Here is a 19,593-nt window from a genome sequence, read left to right as displayed (position 1 = left end):
AGTATTCCAGCGTGGAATCGTTAGATAAAGCCATGCTTAAACGTCTTGTTCAGAATAACGACGAAACCTGAAATTGTCATTGCCGTGTTTGTCTGCATAATTAAGTTGTCCAAAGTTTATACAGGAATTGATGCAAAATTCTTCGTTAGATGCAAGTTAGGGACCTCCTTGATTGCTTCTACCGCTCCTTCGTTGTGCCATGCTCCCCAACACAACGCTTTCAAAATTCCAATATCGCTTAATTATGTTGCTTACACAACTGATGGCACACAAAAAAAGTGAGTTGATGTTATGCAAGGAACTGCGATTAAAAATTACATGAAGCTGCGTTCTTTCTTTTTAAAAGCGAAAAATAACAAATTTCTGTCTAAAGGTGGAAAACTCCCGTTAAATTACTGAGGGAGCCTTTGAGACAGCGAGTACCCATTTTCGCTTCCGCTTATCTCGACATTAGCCCGACGCCTTTCATGGATAAGTTCTTGCGTTTAGCGGAGCAGAGTGTGGCTGCTTTTTAACAAGGACAGAGTTATGGCTAGACGGTCAGCGGCGCGAAGCGCACGGCGCTTAGTGCGCCTACACTTTCTTTAAGAGGTGTGGTCGCGTGCAGGATGTTATTTTCTGAAAAACGTTTTCCATGACAGAGTGTGGGCTGTAACTCATATTGCGAGAAATCCTACCGCTTGAATAAGTGAACGCGCGAGAAAGTTATCTAAAATTTCCTCCTTGATATTACTACACATGCTGAAAAATATCGTTGCCGATACTTCATCAAGTTTACGTTTTCATCCAGAATCGTTGTTGGTTATTGAATTGCGGTATGGGCAACTTAAGGCAAGGCTTCATGCAGCAACAAGACATCGTGGAAGAGGCTGCAAGGGTGCGAACGAAATGAGATGTATAAGCTGATCCGCATCACCCCATCCATCAGCTCCTGCAGCAGCAAGAGTTTGTACATTGGGGGCGAGCTCCACCACTGGAAAGGCTGGCGTCGCCGTCGGCGTGACGTGATATGAGGAATCAAGTGGACACCGCAGCCTCGTCGGCTGCTTCGGAAGTGCCGAAGCGAGCGGAAAGCGAAATTTTAAATTCCCACCTGCACTGCGGCTCTGATCAAGTGGGCCGGTTTTCCTACTTCGGGTGTGCTTGACGACGCTTGAAACCACTACAATTAGTAGGGGCTGCCTTTGAAGGCGCCCAACGTGGTAGGCTACTGCTCGATGTCGCAGTGCCGGACGTACACAACAAAGCTCGGTGTCAGCTTTCACACATACCCGCAGGACAAGAAGCTGCGTGAAGCTTGGATCGCGAAAAACTTAGCCCATTGCTGCTTGCCGGTTCTAACTCGGATGTGCAGGATGAACTTACGCGAGGAAGACTTCTGATATGGCGTCGGGGTTGGGATGTTCGTTGATTAGCAAAAAACGCGCACTGATACGCTCGCCCATGCGCGCGGACCGGCTAATGCCACGAAGGTTTGGTCTATGAACTTGTTGATGCTAGATACCGGCAAATTCAATGGAATGGTAATGGACCACTAAAAAGCGCACTGAAAAAAGGCATGGTATATACGCATGCTTGTATAGCACCACACAGTGAAATTTACTGGTTTAAGAAACGGAAACAGCGGGTAATTGATCGCTGAGAAGACCGAGAAACATACGCTGCGACGCAATTTGAGAAGTAATAATATTGAAACGTACATTGAAATGACGGGACACCACAAGGCGCCGTCGCAGGTGTCGAAGTCCCTAGCAAAAACGAAACTATTTTTGAACAGCTCTGACAATGTCCGCGCCATAATGGTTGATTGTGCACTGTCAAATGCTCATATACTGCGGCCTAAAGCTCACGAAAATGCGCAAAAAACCCGCTCGGATCGAAAGCGAAACATTATGCGCGGACATGGCTGCACACGCGCAGACGGTCACCGCGAACCTGTGCGATCGGTGCATTGAGGCTTCATTCTCGTATGCTCATTTTGGCTATACGGTCAGCCCACTTCAAGAACACAATTCCCATAGTTCCCTCTCAGCGAATGCCTACCTTTCATGTAAGAAACAGGTTCGGGTGACTCCATCGCGGCGACTGCACGCAGCTGCTGTTCCCTGTACGTTTAGAACTAGCGTTTAACAGCCCGAATAAAACAGACGCGAGGAAACAAATACCATGGGCAAGCGCTCACTGACAACTGTACGTATTCAGTACAGTGTCTGTAAACTATTCCGTGATTTCTGTTTGGTCAACATTACTATTTTGACAGTAAACTGCTTCCTTCCTTTCGACAGCACTTACGAAATGTCCGGGAGGGCTCCCGCGTGGTGTCTCAGTTGAGCGCCGACAGCCAAACCTATGAGGAGCGCGCCGGGGGATCCCTACGCAAGCAAGGCGCTTACGACAGATGGTGACTCCGTAAGTCCTCTCCCCCGATTCCTTCTGTCTTAGTTATAAGCTCAAGTACACAGAAAGGCTGTAGGGAAAGAAGGCACTGTGCAGCAGCATTGGGAACGTCTCACACGCTACAGCTATCTTGGGCACTTTATCATCGCTATCACCTTTACAGCTGTGTTCCGAAGGCGTTGCAACCTCTAGCAGAGACGGCCACGTGACTCAGGATCGCTAACAGCCTTTGCTTCAGTCTTTTCGTCTAGCTTGTTCATAAGCTAGAACAAAAGTCTAAATTTCTGTTATGTCACCCCCGTGTACCGCAGTATACTATTCAAACCGATCGGGGGAAATGCACATAAACGTGCTTCCGCGCGCTTTGAGCTTTTAGGTGTGGTGGTCATTTATTTTCCCGTTTTCGTGTTGTTGCTCCTTTGTTATTGCGGCATGGCTTCGCGAACATTTTGATATTGGCTTTTTTCTTAGTGAATGTTGCATTTAGCACTGAAGTAGGCCGCCACAATTACTAAATATCTAACCAGACTGGCAATACATGACTAAGAGTGCAGTGCTGACTTCCATAGCTGATTTTGTGCAGAATTACTGGATGTAGATAGAAAGGCAGTCATTAATTCATTAAAGTAAAAGTAGCCATTTTTGGGTAGGCATAACTGAGAAGTCGCAAGAATGGTGGGTAAGCATATATATGAATTCGTCCTCGCATTTCACTCTCCTCCCCGTGCGATAAGTATTGCTGAAAGCTCGAAACATATTTCTGCAATTCTTACTCCTAATGTAGAAACGATAAACCACATCCTTTTCATTCGGTGACCCATTTATAAGGTACTCCAGTTTGGCATATACAACCTGTCGCTCTTTAGCTATTAGCACATTGGCACACTCCTTTTACAAGCGAATGGATGTTTCATTTGATAGCTGACGTACAAGACCCGAATACAATTCTGAATATACCGCTACGGGTAGAAGAGCTCACAGATGATGTTGAAAGGTGTGTATTCGAAAGACAGAAGGCGGAAGATGATGCGGTGGATACGTAAACATTGTGCATGGGAGGCAGCAAAAGAAATGTATAAGCGGTGTGATGTTCTCCGTCTTCCAGTTTTTTCTTTCAATTTTATTATTAATGTGGCAGACAAGTCCCGGCACTAATAAGAGTTAAAGTAGAGCCTGCAGAAGTAGTTCTTTGTGACAACTTACATGGGAGCTGCTCTTCACAGAAATTGAGCAATTTAGTAAATTGAGCCTCGGCTCAGCTCATTTCTTCTGTTAGGCTTAGGTTGCGAAAGTAGGGCTCGTATGAAAGAGTGCGCTTCTGCGGCCTCAAAATGTCCCTATTAGAAATGACGCAAGCATATTCCTAAATGAAATGAACAAATATCTTTTTTAGACACTTAAGTGCTGTTAGCTCTCGCTGTTCTTGCGGGATTTTTACATATCGAATCAGCAGAAATGATGAAAGGCCCGAGTTGTGCTTCCATGTCGTGTAAGATCCGTTAGGATATGCTTTCTCCTGCAGCTGTTTACATGACGTCTGCTGCGTGACGTAAATGCATCACCTAAATAAAAACGTATGAGACGCGTGGCATTAGATTTTCCTGCATAAGTGGAGTTGACATTGTTTACGCTATAGCCACGCTACTTTGTTTCTAGCTTCGCCGCATTGCCTGATATTGAGCACCTAGCAAAATGAATCACGAAAAAGGAAAGCTCTGTCTCTTTGTGTATTTCTTTTCTTCAAAGAACTGCTTAAACAGCGACAAAACAACAATTAGAAATAATATGTACCAACCAGCCCCAGCCGATGTTCTAATGAAAGTAGAGTAAACTAGATTAAAAAATGGAGTGAAAAAAAGGAAAAACGTCATGTAATAAGACGCCAGAGCTATGTTGTAGAGGAAAATGTGCACTAAATTGTCGTTACACTAAATTATCATGAAAGCTGACACTGTAATCGATGGCGTTGCATTCTATGCACACGTTAATCGAAAATCAAAAAGAACAAAAATCGCTAAGAGCACTCAAAAAACAAGAAAAGAACTAAAATGCATCGTCGCATAGCGACATTCGTACTGTCACGTAGTCGTTCTTCGCGATGCAGTCCTGTCGCCATGTCATGGCATTTATGTATAACGATGCCAAACTTTTTGTGCCACGCTCAGATATCATGCCGCCCGAGCAACTCAATTGCCTGTCATTCCATCTCTTATTGTCGTAAGCCTAATTTTTTTTTTCGGAAATCCCTTGAGTCCCCATTTGGCACATTCTTTTAGTTCAGCGCGTTCACGCCTGCCTTGCTTTCGACAAGCGGCTTTGCCTTCGGTACCAAATTATCTTGAGGCAGGAAGAAGGCTCTCTCGCACCTTGTGAACAAGATGCACAAAATAAGCAAGTTTCGTTGTTATCCATGATTTAACGCTCGCTATCTATTTACCCAAGTGACACATGCCGCGGTTGAAGTGATTCGATTAGGAACACGGCCTACAAGTTGCTGCTTTTCTGCCCAGGCAAAGTCCCGGATGCTAGTCTAATTAGACCCGCAGGCACTCAGCACAAGCGCTTCAGAATTAAGACTGGACTAAGCCGTATGCAACACAACTCTTGCAAACAAGCAGCAAGTACGGTTTCCAATTAGCCTTAGGAGTCAGCTCAAGCAGCCCATGGCATACGTTGCTTAGTCCTTCGTAAAGTCGTTTTTGTGGCACTGTGCTGCAGAAAGCGGTGAATGTGAAGACGGCCGTTTATTATAAAACCTCGCCGCAGGGCTAGGATGCAGTAGGAAGCCTAAAACTAGTCTTAATATTTCTTATGAGTACTGTGGAATTTGGCTGTTACTTGGCAGGGTGTAGCCCACGAAGGAGGTGTCAACATCGGCCACATATACTGCCCTCAAAGACAGTATCTTTGTTTTTGTGCATTTTACCTTTTGTAGGAATCAGGCTAGTTCATCAATTTTTTTTTCTGTTTGCTTTACCGTCGTGTATTTCAATAAACACTCCATGAAGTCAACAGTGCACAAAACAAGAACTTTAAAAGATTGAGTTAAATGTTAGAACGTTCGAAAGCAATAGGAGACAACGCATACTGGAGGGCTGAAGTTTTATTTACTTTTGACCACCTCAGGTCCTGTACGTGCACCGAATACACTACCGTGTTGCAGTGAGCCCCCCCCCCCCTACCTCGCTCACCGGAATCGAAGATGGTAAAGCCATGCATCGTGGCCCGAACCTCAATCTTAGTAGAAAAACGTAATAGCCACTGCGCAGTTGTGACGGGCGAGTGCTTTGAGGCAGCGTAAATTAAGGCCACGTAATCTTTTTGCATGTGTAATTTGGCTTTTGTTGTGGTTGTCACAGTTTTCACACGCTGAATAATGATTCGTAATATAGAGGATTTCGTAATAGCGGGGTATCTCGGTGTGTATTTCTCATGTCTTTCAGAGACGTGAATTTCGGCACTTAGAGGCACAGCCTGAATATGGCCAGGGAATAGCATTCACCCATATGTTTCGTAAAAAAAAAAAGGACCCTACGAGTGTATCAGACCTGTCGTGTGATCAGTGAGGTACAAGCGATTGCAGTGAAAGTCTGATACGCTATTTACTTTCCACATGCATTTTCGCTTCTGTATCGCATAAGCATACTTAAGGTTTACGAAAGCTTTCCTTAATGAGACAGTTTGAAATGATGCGACAAGCGCGTGTGGTACTAGGTGTTGCTAAAAATGCTTCGTTATTGGTGGAGAGATGACGCTCGCGTGGAGCATCGTCACATTAATTTAGGCGTGGAAGGGGTGTCTGGCGCTGTTTTGGAGGTCATTCAAGCAAGAAAAAGTTTAGCATTGTGATACCTTTTGTTCCGCTACTGTCCCTGTTATATTTTCAAAGTTTTTCCTGTCTAAACATTTCAGAAATCATCTTTATTTCTTTTAAATGTTATCTTTCATCCCACTGGTCTGAATTTTAATCATGCTGGCTGTTTCTTCTGAGTTTTACCTTTCCGAGTATTTTTGCTGCTGCAGTTATATTTGGTTTATCACTACCAGCCCATTTTGTGTCCGCTGAAGGATGAAATCCTCTCACGGCAATATCCAGCTACGGCTTTCATGTATCGTCTGACACAGTGTTATGCCTGCGAATTTCCTAACTTAATGACACCACCAGTTCATTGCCTTCCACGACTACTCTTCCCTTCCCTTGGCGCCCATTCTGTGACTAACACAGCGCGGTTATCTTGCCCTACGCACCATAAGTCCTAACGAAACTATACTTATTCTAAATGTTGATTACATTATCGGCTGCCCCTGTTTACTCGCTAGCCATCACCGTCTTCCAATGTTTTAATGTTACAAGTATCATTTTTTCTTTTCATGGCTGTTTACAATGTCCAATTTCCTGAACTTACTGCATTTACAAACACCACATTCTTGGGAAATTCCCTATCTGCTCGCAAGCCGTGTTTTCAAGGATCATCATCATCCTTACAATCATCAACATTATAATGAGGAATTGGCGTCAAAGGCACGCTTGAAAATAAAGACACAGGGGTGTTCTTCCTTGCTGTGCCGGATACCGTACAAAGGGCGATCTGCGCGTCTACGCGGAAAAAGAGCAGCTAGGCAACGGAAGTGTTTCCCTGCAATAATTACTCTGACGCTTTTCTGCCCTATTCGTATGGGGTTGATGCCTTTTATTTTCTTTTGAGAACGAGCGTATACTGGAACTATGTTGGTCCTGAAGTATTTGTAGACTAAGATTCTTGTATCTATATTACAAAACAATTTTGAATTGCTGTTTCTGTGATGTTGTGCGACATAAACAAGATGTATATTTTATCATATAGTATTCTATCGCGCATCTAGGTCTCCAACCTTATAACTATGTGAAAGGCCTTAGGGTATTGGAAATGTACATCTATTAAATGCTATATAAAAGCTTATTTCATATACCTTCGGCCTGGTTCTGATCGGTGACTTATTTCGAAGCAAGAATGTTTTAGTTGGCCAAGCTGAACTGGCATATGGTGCTATAAATTCCGAACTTTGGGAAAGGACTGAGATTGAGATGCTAAATGAAAGAAAAAAAATGCTTTCAACAAAGCAGGATGTTCAGAATGCTCCATTCCTTCTTACTCCAATTGCTCCAATGAGCCTTTCATCCAGAAAGAAGCGCCTCCTGATTTTCTCGTGCAAGTGTCAATAGACAAGTTGACTTGTTTTTTCACATATCGGGTTAACAAGTTAGAATACAAATCTAGAAAACAAAATTGAAATGAGGTAGTTGAATGAAAGAGACATGAATATATAATTTTAAAAAACGTGCAAATTGCTTCGTTTGAACAGACTGGATATGAATGCTGTGGTCTCATGCCGCTCTTTTTTGCCCTGTCTTGTTCTGCACTGCCACAACTCAGCAGCAGAACATCACAGCCAGTGAGCCTTTGTGGCATGGGTGAACACTATTTCTTTATTTTTCTGCGCGAGCAACTGCTTCCGTAAAGTCTAGGTTTAAAGCTTCTCTTATGATGAGGATTTCTTTTCCTTCGTAAAGTACCCGTCTTTTGCTTGGTTACTAAACAAAGATCACCGGCCATCTCGATAGAAATCCTTTCGCCCTATAGTTTTCTACTCAAGGATTGCTGCGATGGGTGCCTTTCTGCCTTTCTTGTTCCCCATTGTTCGCCTTTTGTGTGCGGCATTCTTTCCGGTGAAACAGAAGGGGGTGGAGTTTGTGCTTTCTGTGGACGAACTGCTCCTGTGATAAATGCTGGACATGTCACACGATTTCTTTTGGCAGGACCCAGGGTTCTCCCGTTGTTAGATTCATCGCCTGTTTAATTTTAAGGCGAAAGCCTTTCTAGGATCATGGTGAACTTTGTGTCAGCAGATCGACCGTCGGACTGTCCGCCGAAGCGTCATCGCGCCATATGACGACAGATTAAAGACAGATTAAAGACTGAAAAATGATTCATAGTGATAGTTAGTGAATGATAATGTTATAATAGAGATTGGTAGAGGTTAATAAGAACTAGTGATGACCAATGATGACTACTGATGACTACGAGATGACCAATATGTCTAACGACAACTTGTAACGACTACAATTGATTAGAAATGACTAAAATACTTAGTAATGACTAATAATGACTGAAATAACTTTTAATGACTACTAATGACTGATATAACCAACATGTTCAACGACGGCTTGTACTAACCACAATTGATTACGAATGACTAAAAATGCTTAGTAGTGAGCAGTAAGAACCAAAAGGAAGAAGAGAAGAGGCAACGAGAAAGAGGCGAATGATAAGAGGATGAAGAGTAGGCTTTCGCCTTTCACCTCTTAAGAGAGACTTTAAGAGACCCTGTATTTTTTTTCGACCTGCAATTACATTTCGTTCGTGACGTTCGCATCGTGTGCCCGCTCGACTACCATGCAAATGAAAACGTCTTATACAGCATAAATGAGATGTTAGCGCCTTTGAGCTCTGTCGTGCTAGGTGCAAGCAGTTCGGGTATTTTCATAACAGCTGTGGGCAGATTACTCTGGAAAAGCATTCATCTTTTTGGCAATGCGGACTGCAAGTGTCGCCCCTATGCAGTAGTAAGGTGCCAAGACACTCCATTACTTCTTGTTGCTTACTAAAAGATAACCAGAGGAGAACATATTCCTGGACCAACTGCACATTCCAAAACATGTAGAGCGCGAAATTTTATTGCGATCGCCTTCTTCAGCCACTTTTTGTCTGTCTACCAATCCTCTCTACGCGGCTTCTTAACAAGGGAAAAAAATTTTATTGATGAGGTGAGCCACTGGGAGTCACTTAAAGGGGCACGGGCTTTCACTTACAGCTACGTAGGTTTATTTCGTAGCAGTGAGAAGACCTTCAATGCGGCACATTCGTGCATTCGTGTGATATGACCGATACAAGCGCTGATGACTCCATTCGCATAACCTGGAAAATGGCACTACTAAATTTGCGTGCGTTTTTCAGTTGCCCAGAGTAAGGAGTGAAGAAAACTCAGAAAAACACAGAGCTGGCAGTTTCACAGCCTGCCATAGCACCGTGAAGAGAGCGAATTTTTCTTTTCATTGCTTTCTTGAGCCACATGCGTCGCAAAGGTCTCGGCTGGTACATTCACTCCTTCACAACTTTCAGCGTCATGCGTTCATTACGGAGGCCTAAGCATTTTAGGAAACAAGTTTAAGGCAGCTTCTTTTTCTGCCTTTATGATGTTTCTACATGTTCACATAAGTAATAGTAATAAGGGAAATCGCACAGTGAATAACGTTGAATTATTTTCTGAAGTTCTGCTGCCGTAGTTTCGTATCGTTCCTTAACGAGAACATCAGACAACAAGGCACGCTAATACTTTATCAAATACTGCAGTTTGAGTATCCTTCAAATACAGAGAGATTGTTTCCTCTCGTAAACAGCTGTGTGGGAAACATGCTTCGCTCTACTTCATCATCGGAGAGCGAGAGAAAAATGACTTGTTTGCAACCCCCATTCATCCCCTTAACCGTCGGCCGGAATTCCTTGTGACTTGGCGGCAGCCAGGATGAAACCGATGGCATTGCGTTGCTCTTCTGCTCCGTAGTTGAGTAATAAGGTCTCCCAAGGTTCTACATTTCTATTCGGGTGGTTTTAGGAAGGGCAGATCCAGACCATGTGGACTAGATCTGCAATGCTATTGGAGTGCGTACATCTAGGATTGAATACTTCCGGATGCCATTTACTCTACAACTGAGGGTTTTAATACACCTCGGTTTGCATTTTCTTCCACATGACTTCCTTTTTTTTTTGCTGAGCTGTTTATCCGCCGCTGGTAGGTCTTACGACGGAGCTTACAGTGAGAAATGATTTCCTGGAATGTGCTTAGTAAGTTACCCGTAAGAAGCAGTTTCTCGCGTGGAGGCGGTGGGTCAGTGGAGCTAAACCGGAAAGTAAGCCTGCGGGTCATCGCATGCGCCTTCTCGTTCCGCAACAGGCCCTGATAGGCCGGGGACCACATAAATGAGATTTCCTCAGCGAGTACTTATCCTCCTCTCAGAACTTTTGCAGTCGCAGCAGAGATAGAGAGTCACTAACAGCAGCAGCAGAGAGCCACTAACAGTCACCGTTGTAGTTTTTGTGTTATTGCTAAAACAATGGAAACTTCTACCTCAGTTACACTTACCGGTGCAGCACGATACCGGGTCACCACTCTCGCGAACCACTACCACTGTTTGTGCTACCATGCTATCGTGTTCGCTAACGTTTGTGCAGAGAATATCGGATCTATCTTCAAATCTGACCTGCAGGATAGAGAATGAGCGCGAAGAAAACAGTTGTACATAACATCACCCCAAGGAACCGTTGACGTACTTGAAGTTACACCGACAGTAGTTGTGCAGGAAATATTTGTGATGACCAACTAGGGATGGACTCAAAATTAAACCGATGATCATAAGAACTATTCCCTGCAAAACGACAGTCGGTGTACCTTCAACTAAGTCTAGTGATCTATGGGGGCGGTCTTACGGACCCTGATAAGACCTAGGGCTGGCGCGAACACGTCAGCGAATTCTGTTACCGAACGGTGCACGTCAACATCTTCCGTCCCGACGAAAGGCATTCGCTCACCTGTCGTGTTCACGTTCATTACTGGCGCCTGAAGCATGTTGAACGCCTGGATCAGGTGGCGTCCGCACAGGCTGGGGCCGAAGCCACCGAGGACTGTCAGGGATCCGTCCTTCGACCGGCTTCCGCACGAAACCTTGAGGTTGAGTTGTCCACGAACAAAAAGCCTGTCCAGGAAGCAAGTCAGTTTCAATGGCGAACCACGTAGCTGGAGTCACACTGTTTCGTTTTGCTTATAGGTGGGCCACGTGATGACCGACACCGGTGTCCCTGTATCGACCTGCATGTTCACCGGAACGCCCCCGCAATTGAATGTGCGCACAATAGGTTGCGTGATGCCGACGTGGCTGACATGACTATTCGCTGCTTCGAACGCGAATATACCGTCCGTGCCCACAGTTGTGCCCACCTCCCGAGACGATAGCGTATGTATACCTGACGCGGCAGCCCTGGTGGCCCATCAGTGAACTCTGTCTCCCGACGGGAGCAGGCTCGGGTGATATGACCCCGCTGTTGGCACTTGAATCACGCTGCCGGATGGAACCGGCAATGCTCTGGTTCGTGCCCTTTCGCTCCGCAGCGGTTTCACGAAATTACCCGTGGCCGGTTTCTTGTGCGATAAGACTGTCCTCCCATCGCATGTACGCTTCCTTCAGCGATGTCGCTCATTATCTGCTGCGCGCTCCCTTCTGCCATTTTCGGCTGATCAACGGTTTCTGCTTCACTCCTCGTCAGCTGAGGCTTCGCAAGCAACTGTCGACGCCCTCCTGTGCTTTGCAGCCCAGAGGCGATGCCATCTCGCAGCATTCGATCCAACGTTGAGCCAAAATTACATGTGTCCGCTATCTCACGAATGGTAATTATGAAATCTTTGACAGGTTCGCCTGGCAGCTGGTCTTGTGTAAAGAACTCGGTAAGAGTGTGCTATCTCGTTTAATTGCGGCAAAAAGTGCTGCCGTATCTGGCATGACATCATCTCGATGTAGCAGGCACCGGTACCAATGGTCGCTCAATGGGTGGTTCGCCATTTACGCTGGTGCTATAATCGGTCCCATCTTCTTCCATCACCCACTAAAGAACTTGACAGCGTGACATGAGGAAAATCCTTGATGGAGTGGTGGATGGGATTCTCAGTGAATTCCCGCTGTCACGTCTTCCACTTCTTTGGTATCAGCAAGATGGGCCACCAGCACATAGCAGCAGCCGCGCACGAAATTAGCTGGATGCGACTTTTCATTTGCAATAGATTGGAAGGCACGGACCTGTAAATTGGCCGGCTAGGTCACCTGACGTCTCTCCACTCAATTTCTTTCTTTGGCGTTATGCAAAAGATTACGCTTAAATGATCCAGACGGACGTCGGATAAGTTCAAGGCAAGGGTAACGGATTTCTGCCGTAGAACTCCAGCGTCGGTCATCAACAAAGCCACTGAAGATGTGATAAAAGGACACAGTGCTGCGTAGCTGTAAAAGGAGACCTATACGAACACGTCCTCTAGGCTGGTGGTCAAAGGACCTTAGAGAGAGAGAGAGAGAGAGAGAGAGAGAGAGAAAGGACGCATAGAAAGTCAGGGAGGTTAATCAGAGGCAGTCGACTACCCTGCACAGGGGGAAGAGGGATAGAAAGAGAAAGCGAGAGGAAGGGGGCGACAAGCAGAAATAGAGACGAGCACGAACAAACCGCGTACACTACAGAGCGGTAGGGGGCGGCGTTATTACAGTCATTTCATTTCATTTATTATCATCTTAAAGGCCCGAAGGCATTACACAAGAAGGGGGCAATACAAACACGTGTAAGAGTGGTTTCTTGCAGAACAACGAAAAAAAAACACATTGCTGATTTTGTACGACTTTAAACAATCAAAGAAAAATTCGATTTGAAAGAAGTAACACGGCAATACATTCGCAATAAAAGAAACAAAAACAAAAGACTATCCATCGACAGTCAATCGTGAAGCCCCGCAGACCACAGGAACCTTAATAACGCAAGTAAGGCCTTCGGCGTGGATGTTTTGTGGGTGGTGGTGGTGGTGGTGGTGATGTTGAAGCAGGCGGGGTTAGCCTGGCATACATAGCCGGCAATTGTTCCGCCTGATCCTCCTTCAAGTTGAGATCAGGGATGTGTCACCAGGTGTCGATGAGCCCTGTGTCTCGCAGGAAGGCTATCAACAGGCGTTGGCTCTCTTCCTGAATGCCGCGGGCCCTCCGGGGAAAACAACGTCTTCAAAGGTCCTGTGCGTGAGACCGCTTTTTTGCAGGTTGTCGACCAACGCTTTTCTTTCTGTGTCAAACTGTGGGCATAGCCAGATGAAATGTTCGATGTCACCAATGTCACCACAGAAAACACAGAGTGGGGAAGCGCGAAGCCCAGTCTTGAATAACCAAGCTGGGGTGTATGCGGAGTCGGTCCTGATGCGGTATAAAAGCGTCGCTTGTTCGCGTGTAAATCCATGAGTCACACAGGATTCGTGTGGATTTTTGTGCATCTGTCGAAAGTGAAGGCGGATTGCAGCCTTAGGGTTTTGAAAAGCTTTTGGAGCTTTCACTTGTGGGACACATGTCAGCGCTAGGCGTGCAAGGGCGTCAGCTTCCTCGTTGCCATCAATTCCTACGTGTGATGGAATCCACTGAAACCTTATGTTAAATCCTTTGCTCGTGAGGTCGTCAATCAGTGCCAGAGACTGCCTTGTAAATTTCTCTAGAGGTAGTCCCCGATGTAATCTTTGTAATGCTGACTTGGAATCCGTCAGCACCATGACATCTCGTGCAGAAAAGGCACGTAGTTTCCGCAAAGCCGCGGTGATTGCGGCGCTTTCTACTGTAGTAGAGGAAACTACGCGATCCAGTCGGCCAGACCATGACACATCAAGGGATGGTATGCAGAATGCCGCTGCACAGCTATCTGTTTGTGCACACACCGAACCGTCTGTGTACACTTGTAGATGGCTTTGAAACAAAGTGCTCAAGTGGTCCAACACAATAAACTTGGCTTCGGCAGTTGAAATGGTGCGTTTCGTCGGTTGGTGGGGAACATTGAGGCTGCAGGTAACGTCCGCAAAAGACCATGGCGGGCCAAGGCGACTTCGTTTAGGCCATTCCAATCCTAAAAATCGGAAGGTGTTCAGCGCCGCATGGAAATGTGAGCGAGTTCTTGATCTTAGCCGCCGGAGAAGCGCCGTGCCTGCGGGTGACTCGCCCAGCCTTAATAGCTGCGTCAGCAAGGCCTGAGATGCCAAGAGGCGGAGTGGAAGAGACTCTGCCTCATTAGTGACTTTCTTGTTTGAAGCCGCCGTTGGAACTCCCATCGCCAAGCGAAGTCCCTTTCTGTGCACTGCCTCCAAGCGCTCGAATTGACTCGATGATGGTGATATCAGAGGGAGCTGATAGAGAATGCGGCTTGTTATCAGTGCAGCGTTCAGTTTAAGCATGGATGTAAGATTGTTTCCCCAACGTACACCTGCCAATCGACGAAGTGCGTTGATTTTTTGCACCGATGCAGCCACAACACTTTCGACCGCACCACGCCATAGTAGCTTGTTGTCGATGGTGATGCCCAGGAATCGAACATGAGTTGCACGAAGAATTGAATGCCCTCTGATATTCAACGTCAGACGTGTTGACTTGTGTCTCACTCCCGGGAAAAGCATGAAGGCTGATTTTTCTGCTGATAAGGATAGGCCAAGCGTCGATAAGTGGCGATCGATAGTGGAGATTGCGGCCTGGGCTATCCGGGCCAAACGTTTGTGTTGGTACCCCGAGATCCAAATGCAGATGTCATCTGCGTAGATGGACATTTTAACTGCCGTCCGACCTACTTTCAGGGCATCTGGAAGGCTGGCCATGGCAACGGTAAAAAGCAAGGGGGATAGGACACTTCCTTGTGGGACGCCGAGGGAAATGCGTCGCTTGACACTCATTATACTTCCCAGCTTAACTTGTACACATCGATCACTGAGAAATTCATGGACGAATCGAAGAGCATTTGCCGAGACGCCCATGGCTCGGAGTCCGTTGATGATGCCTGTATGAAGCACACAGTCGTATGCCTTGGCAACGTCCATAAAGATGGCGAGTGTGGAAAGGCCGTCTACGCGATGGTGCTCCATATGGCTCAGTAGATCCAAGACACTGTCCTGGGCACTCAACCGTGCACGAAATCCGGTCATACATGATGGCAGTCTATTTCCTTGCTCAAGATACCATGTTAACCTCGTACATATTAGTCTTTCCATCAACTTGTTTTGTGGGAGTACTGACCTAAAGCTTTGAGTTCTGATAGTGGATGATTGTCCAACTGGTCAGTACTCTGCACAGGGCACAATAAAATCTAACGTTTTTTTCTATTCTTTATTTTTTATTTTTTGTGCAGACCTCTTCATTGCCAATTCGGCTCATCTAGAAGTGGTATATTTTTTTATGTACAAAGTTTTATTTGGGCAACATAAATACAAGGTTCGCCCGCAAGTTAAGGCAAAAGGAGAGCGTAATCCTCCTGACTAAGGGCTTTACCTCGCTGGAGCAGCAGAAGTAGCAGTCAACTGATAACAAAGTACAACTAATAAGACACAAAACTTCATAACTATTTACAGCGAAATTTTAAGCACAATGAAAAGTAACGACCGTTTGACAAATAGCAAGTAACTAAAATATAGCACAGGAAAAATAAGAACATTCTGTTATTAACAAAAGTTATACATTCACAATAGAACATTAATAACATTACTATTGACATTAAACAAAGAAACTATTAACATTCGTTAAACACAATGTGATCAGAAAATATGTTTTGTATTGCATGTTTAAATTTGTGAATTGTTCTAGAATTTATAGCTTCGTCAACAATGTTAGTGTACATATTACATAAAGAAATGGTTTCATATTCGATCGTTTACGTGCCATATTTTGTCCTTGGTTTCTTTATTACTATTGATGTGTGACGTAGGTTGTGTCCTGTGTCTCTACTCAGGTAAAGAGTTGAAAATAGTTCCCTGTTGCTGGAGATCTCTTTAAATAGCCTCATGCAGATCTTTGTTTTGTAAGAGTCTCTAATATCAGGAATGTTGTAGCGCATTATTAGTATTTACTTTCTTGAACGCATCTTTCTCTACACATTGGTAGCTTCACTGTCTGTTTACTTATTTTTGATTTTTACACACAAACCTGTTCTTGCGGAACATATGCACTATCATGAAAAATAAAACAGTCCGTGTAATTTGACTTTGGCCCGAAGCAAGCCTGGCGCGAAATATAGTTTTGCTCGCACACTTTAGATGCGGTGCGAGCAATGCCCTCATTTTTAACCATACTATGCCTATTCGTGTGCATTTCGTGCGTGGTCAGAGCGGTGCCTAATTCGGCCGCGTTATCAAGATGCTTTTGTTATTAATGTGTTCAATCGGCCTTGAGAGACGAATAATAAGGGTGAAGTACAAATGAGCGGTAGAAATAGCTGCGAAGCAGTGAAACCTACTGTTGGTGCTCCTTCCGTACTATTATCAAGATGATGCGCTCGCTCTTCGGGTTTGGGACAAGCAATGCAGTTTCAATCAGCTTATCCATCAGCTTTATCTGAGGGCGGTGCTTTATGATGCGGGTGGGAGCGCACTTACGCAGTATTTTCATACTTCTTGAGGTTTCTTTGACCGTGGGAAAGAATTATACGCAATTAGTACGTCGCTGAAAACACCGCATTTACATGTCATTTTGGGGTGCCTACAAATTCCGCATTGACACTTTGAAAATAGGACAGTAGTTAGTTGGAATTACTGAATTAAATCTCAATAACGAAAGAATTACTGGCAGCTACTCCACTGTACTGGAAACAATAGGCACTAGGCTTTCTTCGAGTAACGCACGTGCTCTTTTTTTAAGTCTTAGTGCATGATAATTGGAGAACACTGCATAATTCACTCAGTAACCACAATGAGGCCAAGCCAGATTCACTTGAAATTAGAATGAACAGCAGCCGTGCGCAGCAGCACTTATACTCGGACTCTCAAGATAGGAAGAGAAAGAGGCTGCACTTTCGCCGGAAAGGTGTATCAGTGTTAGTGATACCTATGCACGCGACAATTACGCGAAGGGAGATTGCACTATCGAGAGGACTACGAGGTCTTGTGTATGCTCACATATATAACGCCGTCATTTCAGCGCTGAATTCTTCGAGGTCATACGAAGTTTCTTCAAGTGCAAGAAACACACACCCATATATATATATATATATATATATATATATATATATATATATATTTGAAGAATGAATACTCCCCGCCTATGGTTACACATATTAGTCATTTCGTAGTTATTAGAAGTGATTACAAGTCATTTCAGTCATTATTAGTCATTACTGGTCGTCAAAAAGCATTTTTAGTCATTTCTACTCAGTTGAAGTCCTTACAAGTTCTCGTTAGACATGTTGGACATTTCACAGTCATTATTAGTCATTACAAGTTATTTCAGTCATTATCAGTTATTGCTGCTCACCAATGAGCATTTTTATTCATTTGCAATCAATGTTGTTCATTGCAAGCCGTGGTTAGACATATTGGTCAATTTGGAGTCATGAGTAGGCATTACAAGTCGCTAGTTACCATTATTAGTCATTACTAGTCATTATTAAGCTCTACCAATATATAATATAACGTTATCATTCACTAAATGTCACTATCAATCATTTTTCATTCTTTAATCTCTCTTCATATGGCGTGATGACGCTTCGGTGTAGATTCCGGCAGTCAGGTCTGCTGACACAAACTTTACCATGAGCCCAAAAAGGCTTTCGCTTTAAATCCAACAACGGGGCGAAATTCCTTGCCCGGCTTTGCTCTGTCAATAGCTATAGTGCTTTTGTTTGAGAAAATCAAACTAATGAAGTGCGTAGTGCCTGTCGGCGGTGCTAGATTAGTGTACCTGCTAATAAGAGGTGGGATCTTTTTTTTCCATTTCTGAGAGGTAAGCCAAAATTTGCCTTCCGATGTGACAGTAATCTTGATGTCTCCTCTGGCAAATACTACCTCGCTTCCGAAACTAAACACTGCACGCAATCTACTGGTTGGTACAGTATAGATATCTGGAAGTCATGAAGAGCCGTTTACGTGCTAAATATATATCATAAAATGCATCAATTGGTAAGAGTAGAGCTGAGGAATAGCGTAAACAACACTCGAATCTCCGTTTTATACATCATATTTAAAGCGTGTTGAAAAACTTCATTCAGGGAAAGATGATAGCCAAGGTAACGAAGCTTTCCTGTGTGTTTGAATGCCAGGTGAGATGAGATAGCAATAGAGAGAGCGGAAAGGCAGGGAGGTAAACCAGATGCGAGTTAGCTTTCTGCCCTTCACTTGGGTGGTGAAAGTAGGAATACAAGAAGGGGAAAGCGAGAGTAAGATGTGGAGAGAGAGAGAGAGAGAAGAATACAGGAAGGCAGGGATGTTAACCAGTCAATAGTCTAGCTGGCTACCCTACACTGGGGGAAGGGAGAAGAGGAAGAGAAAGAAGGGAGAGAGAAGGTGTACATACGTGTACGGACAGCACTTCAGTTAAAGTCGCTCCAGCAAACCAGAAGTTCTGAAAAAACACAAAAGTGCCTTCACTGCCTTCTGAGCCGATGATCGGTCGGGACGGCGCTCTAATATTGTCTGTTCACTCAGAGGACGATCGTCTAGTTTCCTCAATGTGTCGGACAAATACTGTCTTTGTGCTTGAAATTGAGTAAGATGTGGAAAAATAAAGAACGTGGATGATGTTCTAGTCAGACGCAACAACGCAGGCCGTTGGACCGCAAGAAGCGCAGTTTGCACCTGCATGTGTTTCTGATGCAATGATAATTTTCGTATATGTTGAAAAAACACTCAACAGCTTAAGCATAACGAAGAGCGATTCTCGCTGTACACTGTATATAGTGTGAAATTCAGAGAGGGCTGAAGGTAGTATCGAGGGACTATAACCTGGCATGCCTGAATTGTGGTTCATTACATTCGAATGTGCTGCGTTCACTTGCAAGTCTGCGGAACTTCCTTGCAACCTCTGCGTACGAAGCCGGATGTAAACGTGGTAGCCTTCTATGTGGGCTAAATGGACAGCTTTATCTTCACATTTATTGGCGATAACATCGCAGTGACTTGGTAGCCTCTGAACAATCAATTGGTGCCTTTCTAAGTCACGTGGTGATTGGTGTCGGTACTTTTAAACACCAGCAGTTCATACGGACAACCGCTCCAAAAAGATAGAGAGAGAGAGGAAAGGGGAAAGGCAGGGAGGTTAACCAGAGAAAAAGACCCGGTTTGCTACCCTACGCTGGGGAGAGAGGGGCAACCACTTCGGCAACCACTTCGCTCCATTACATTCCAGAAACATCCCTCGGCAGCAGACGGGCCTTCATTTTTGGTTGGAGGGACCTCGCCAAAGTGTTCCGAACAGGGCCAACCCTGTTTGTTCTAGAAATGAGGTTCAATGCTACAGAATCCCATACGAACTTGACGTTTTTGCCTTACGGTTACTGTTGGATGTTGTGTAAGGGCATCATTGTCATCGTGCTTAAACCTTATGGGGCATGCTAGCTTCCTCAACAT

The 19,593-nt window shown here is 44.8% G+C and overlaps 1 protein-coding gene across 1 annotated transcript in view; it reads left to right on the top strand.

Moving 5' to 3' along the window:
- The window catches only part of LOC142559251 (uncharacterized), a 199,332-nt gene that overhangs the window by 88,327 nt on the left and 91,412 nt on the right, over positions 1–19,593 (top strand). The window contains exon 4 of the mRNA XM_075670878.1: positions 2,286–2,409. Coding sequence (XP_075526993.1) covers positions 2,350–2,409 — 60 coding nt within the window. The 5' untranslated portion in view covers positions 2,286–2,349. The remainder of the gene's footprint in view (positions 1–2,285; positions 2,410–19,593) is intronic.

This window comes from Dermacentor variabilis, chromosome 10 (assembly GCF_050947875.1).
Source record: "Dermacentor variabilis isolate Ectoservices chromosome 10, ASM5094787v1, whole genome shotgun sequence".
Classification (NCBI taxonomy): domain Eukaryota; kingdom Metazoa; phylum Arthropoda; class Arachnida; order Ixodida; family Ixodidae; genus Dermacentor; species Dermacentor variabilis.
Note: the sequence above shows the minus strand (reverse complement) of the source record. Positions and strands in the feature narration are given on the sequence as shown.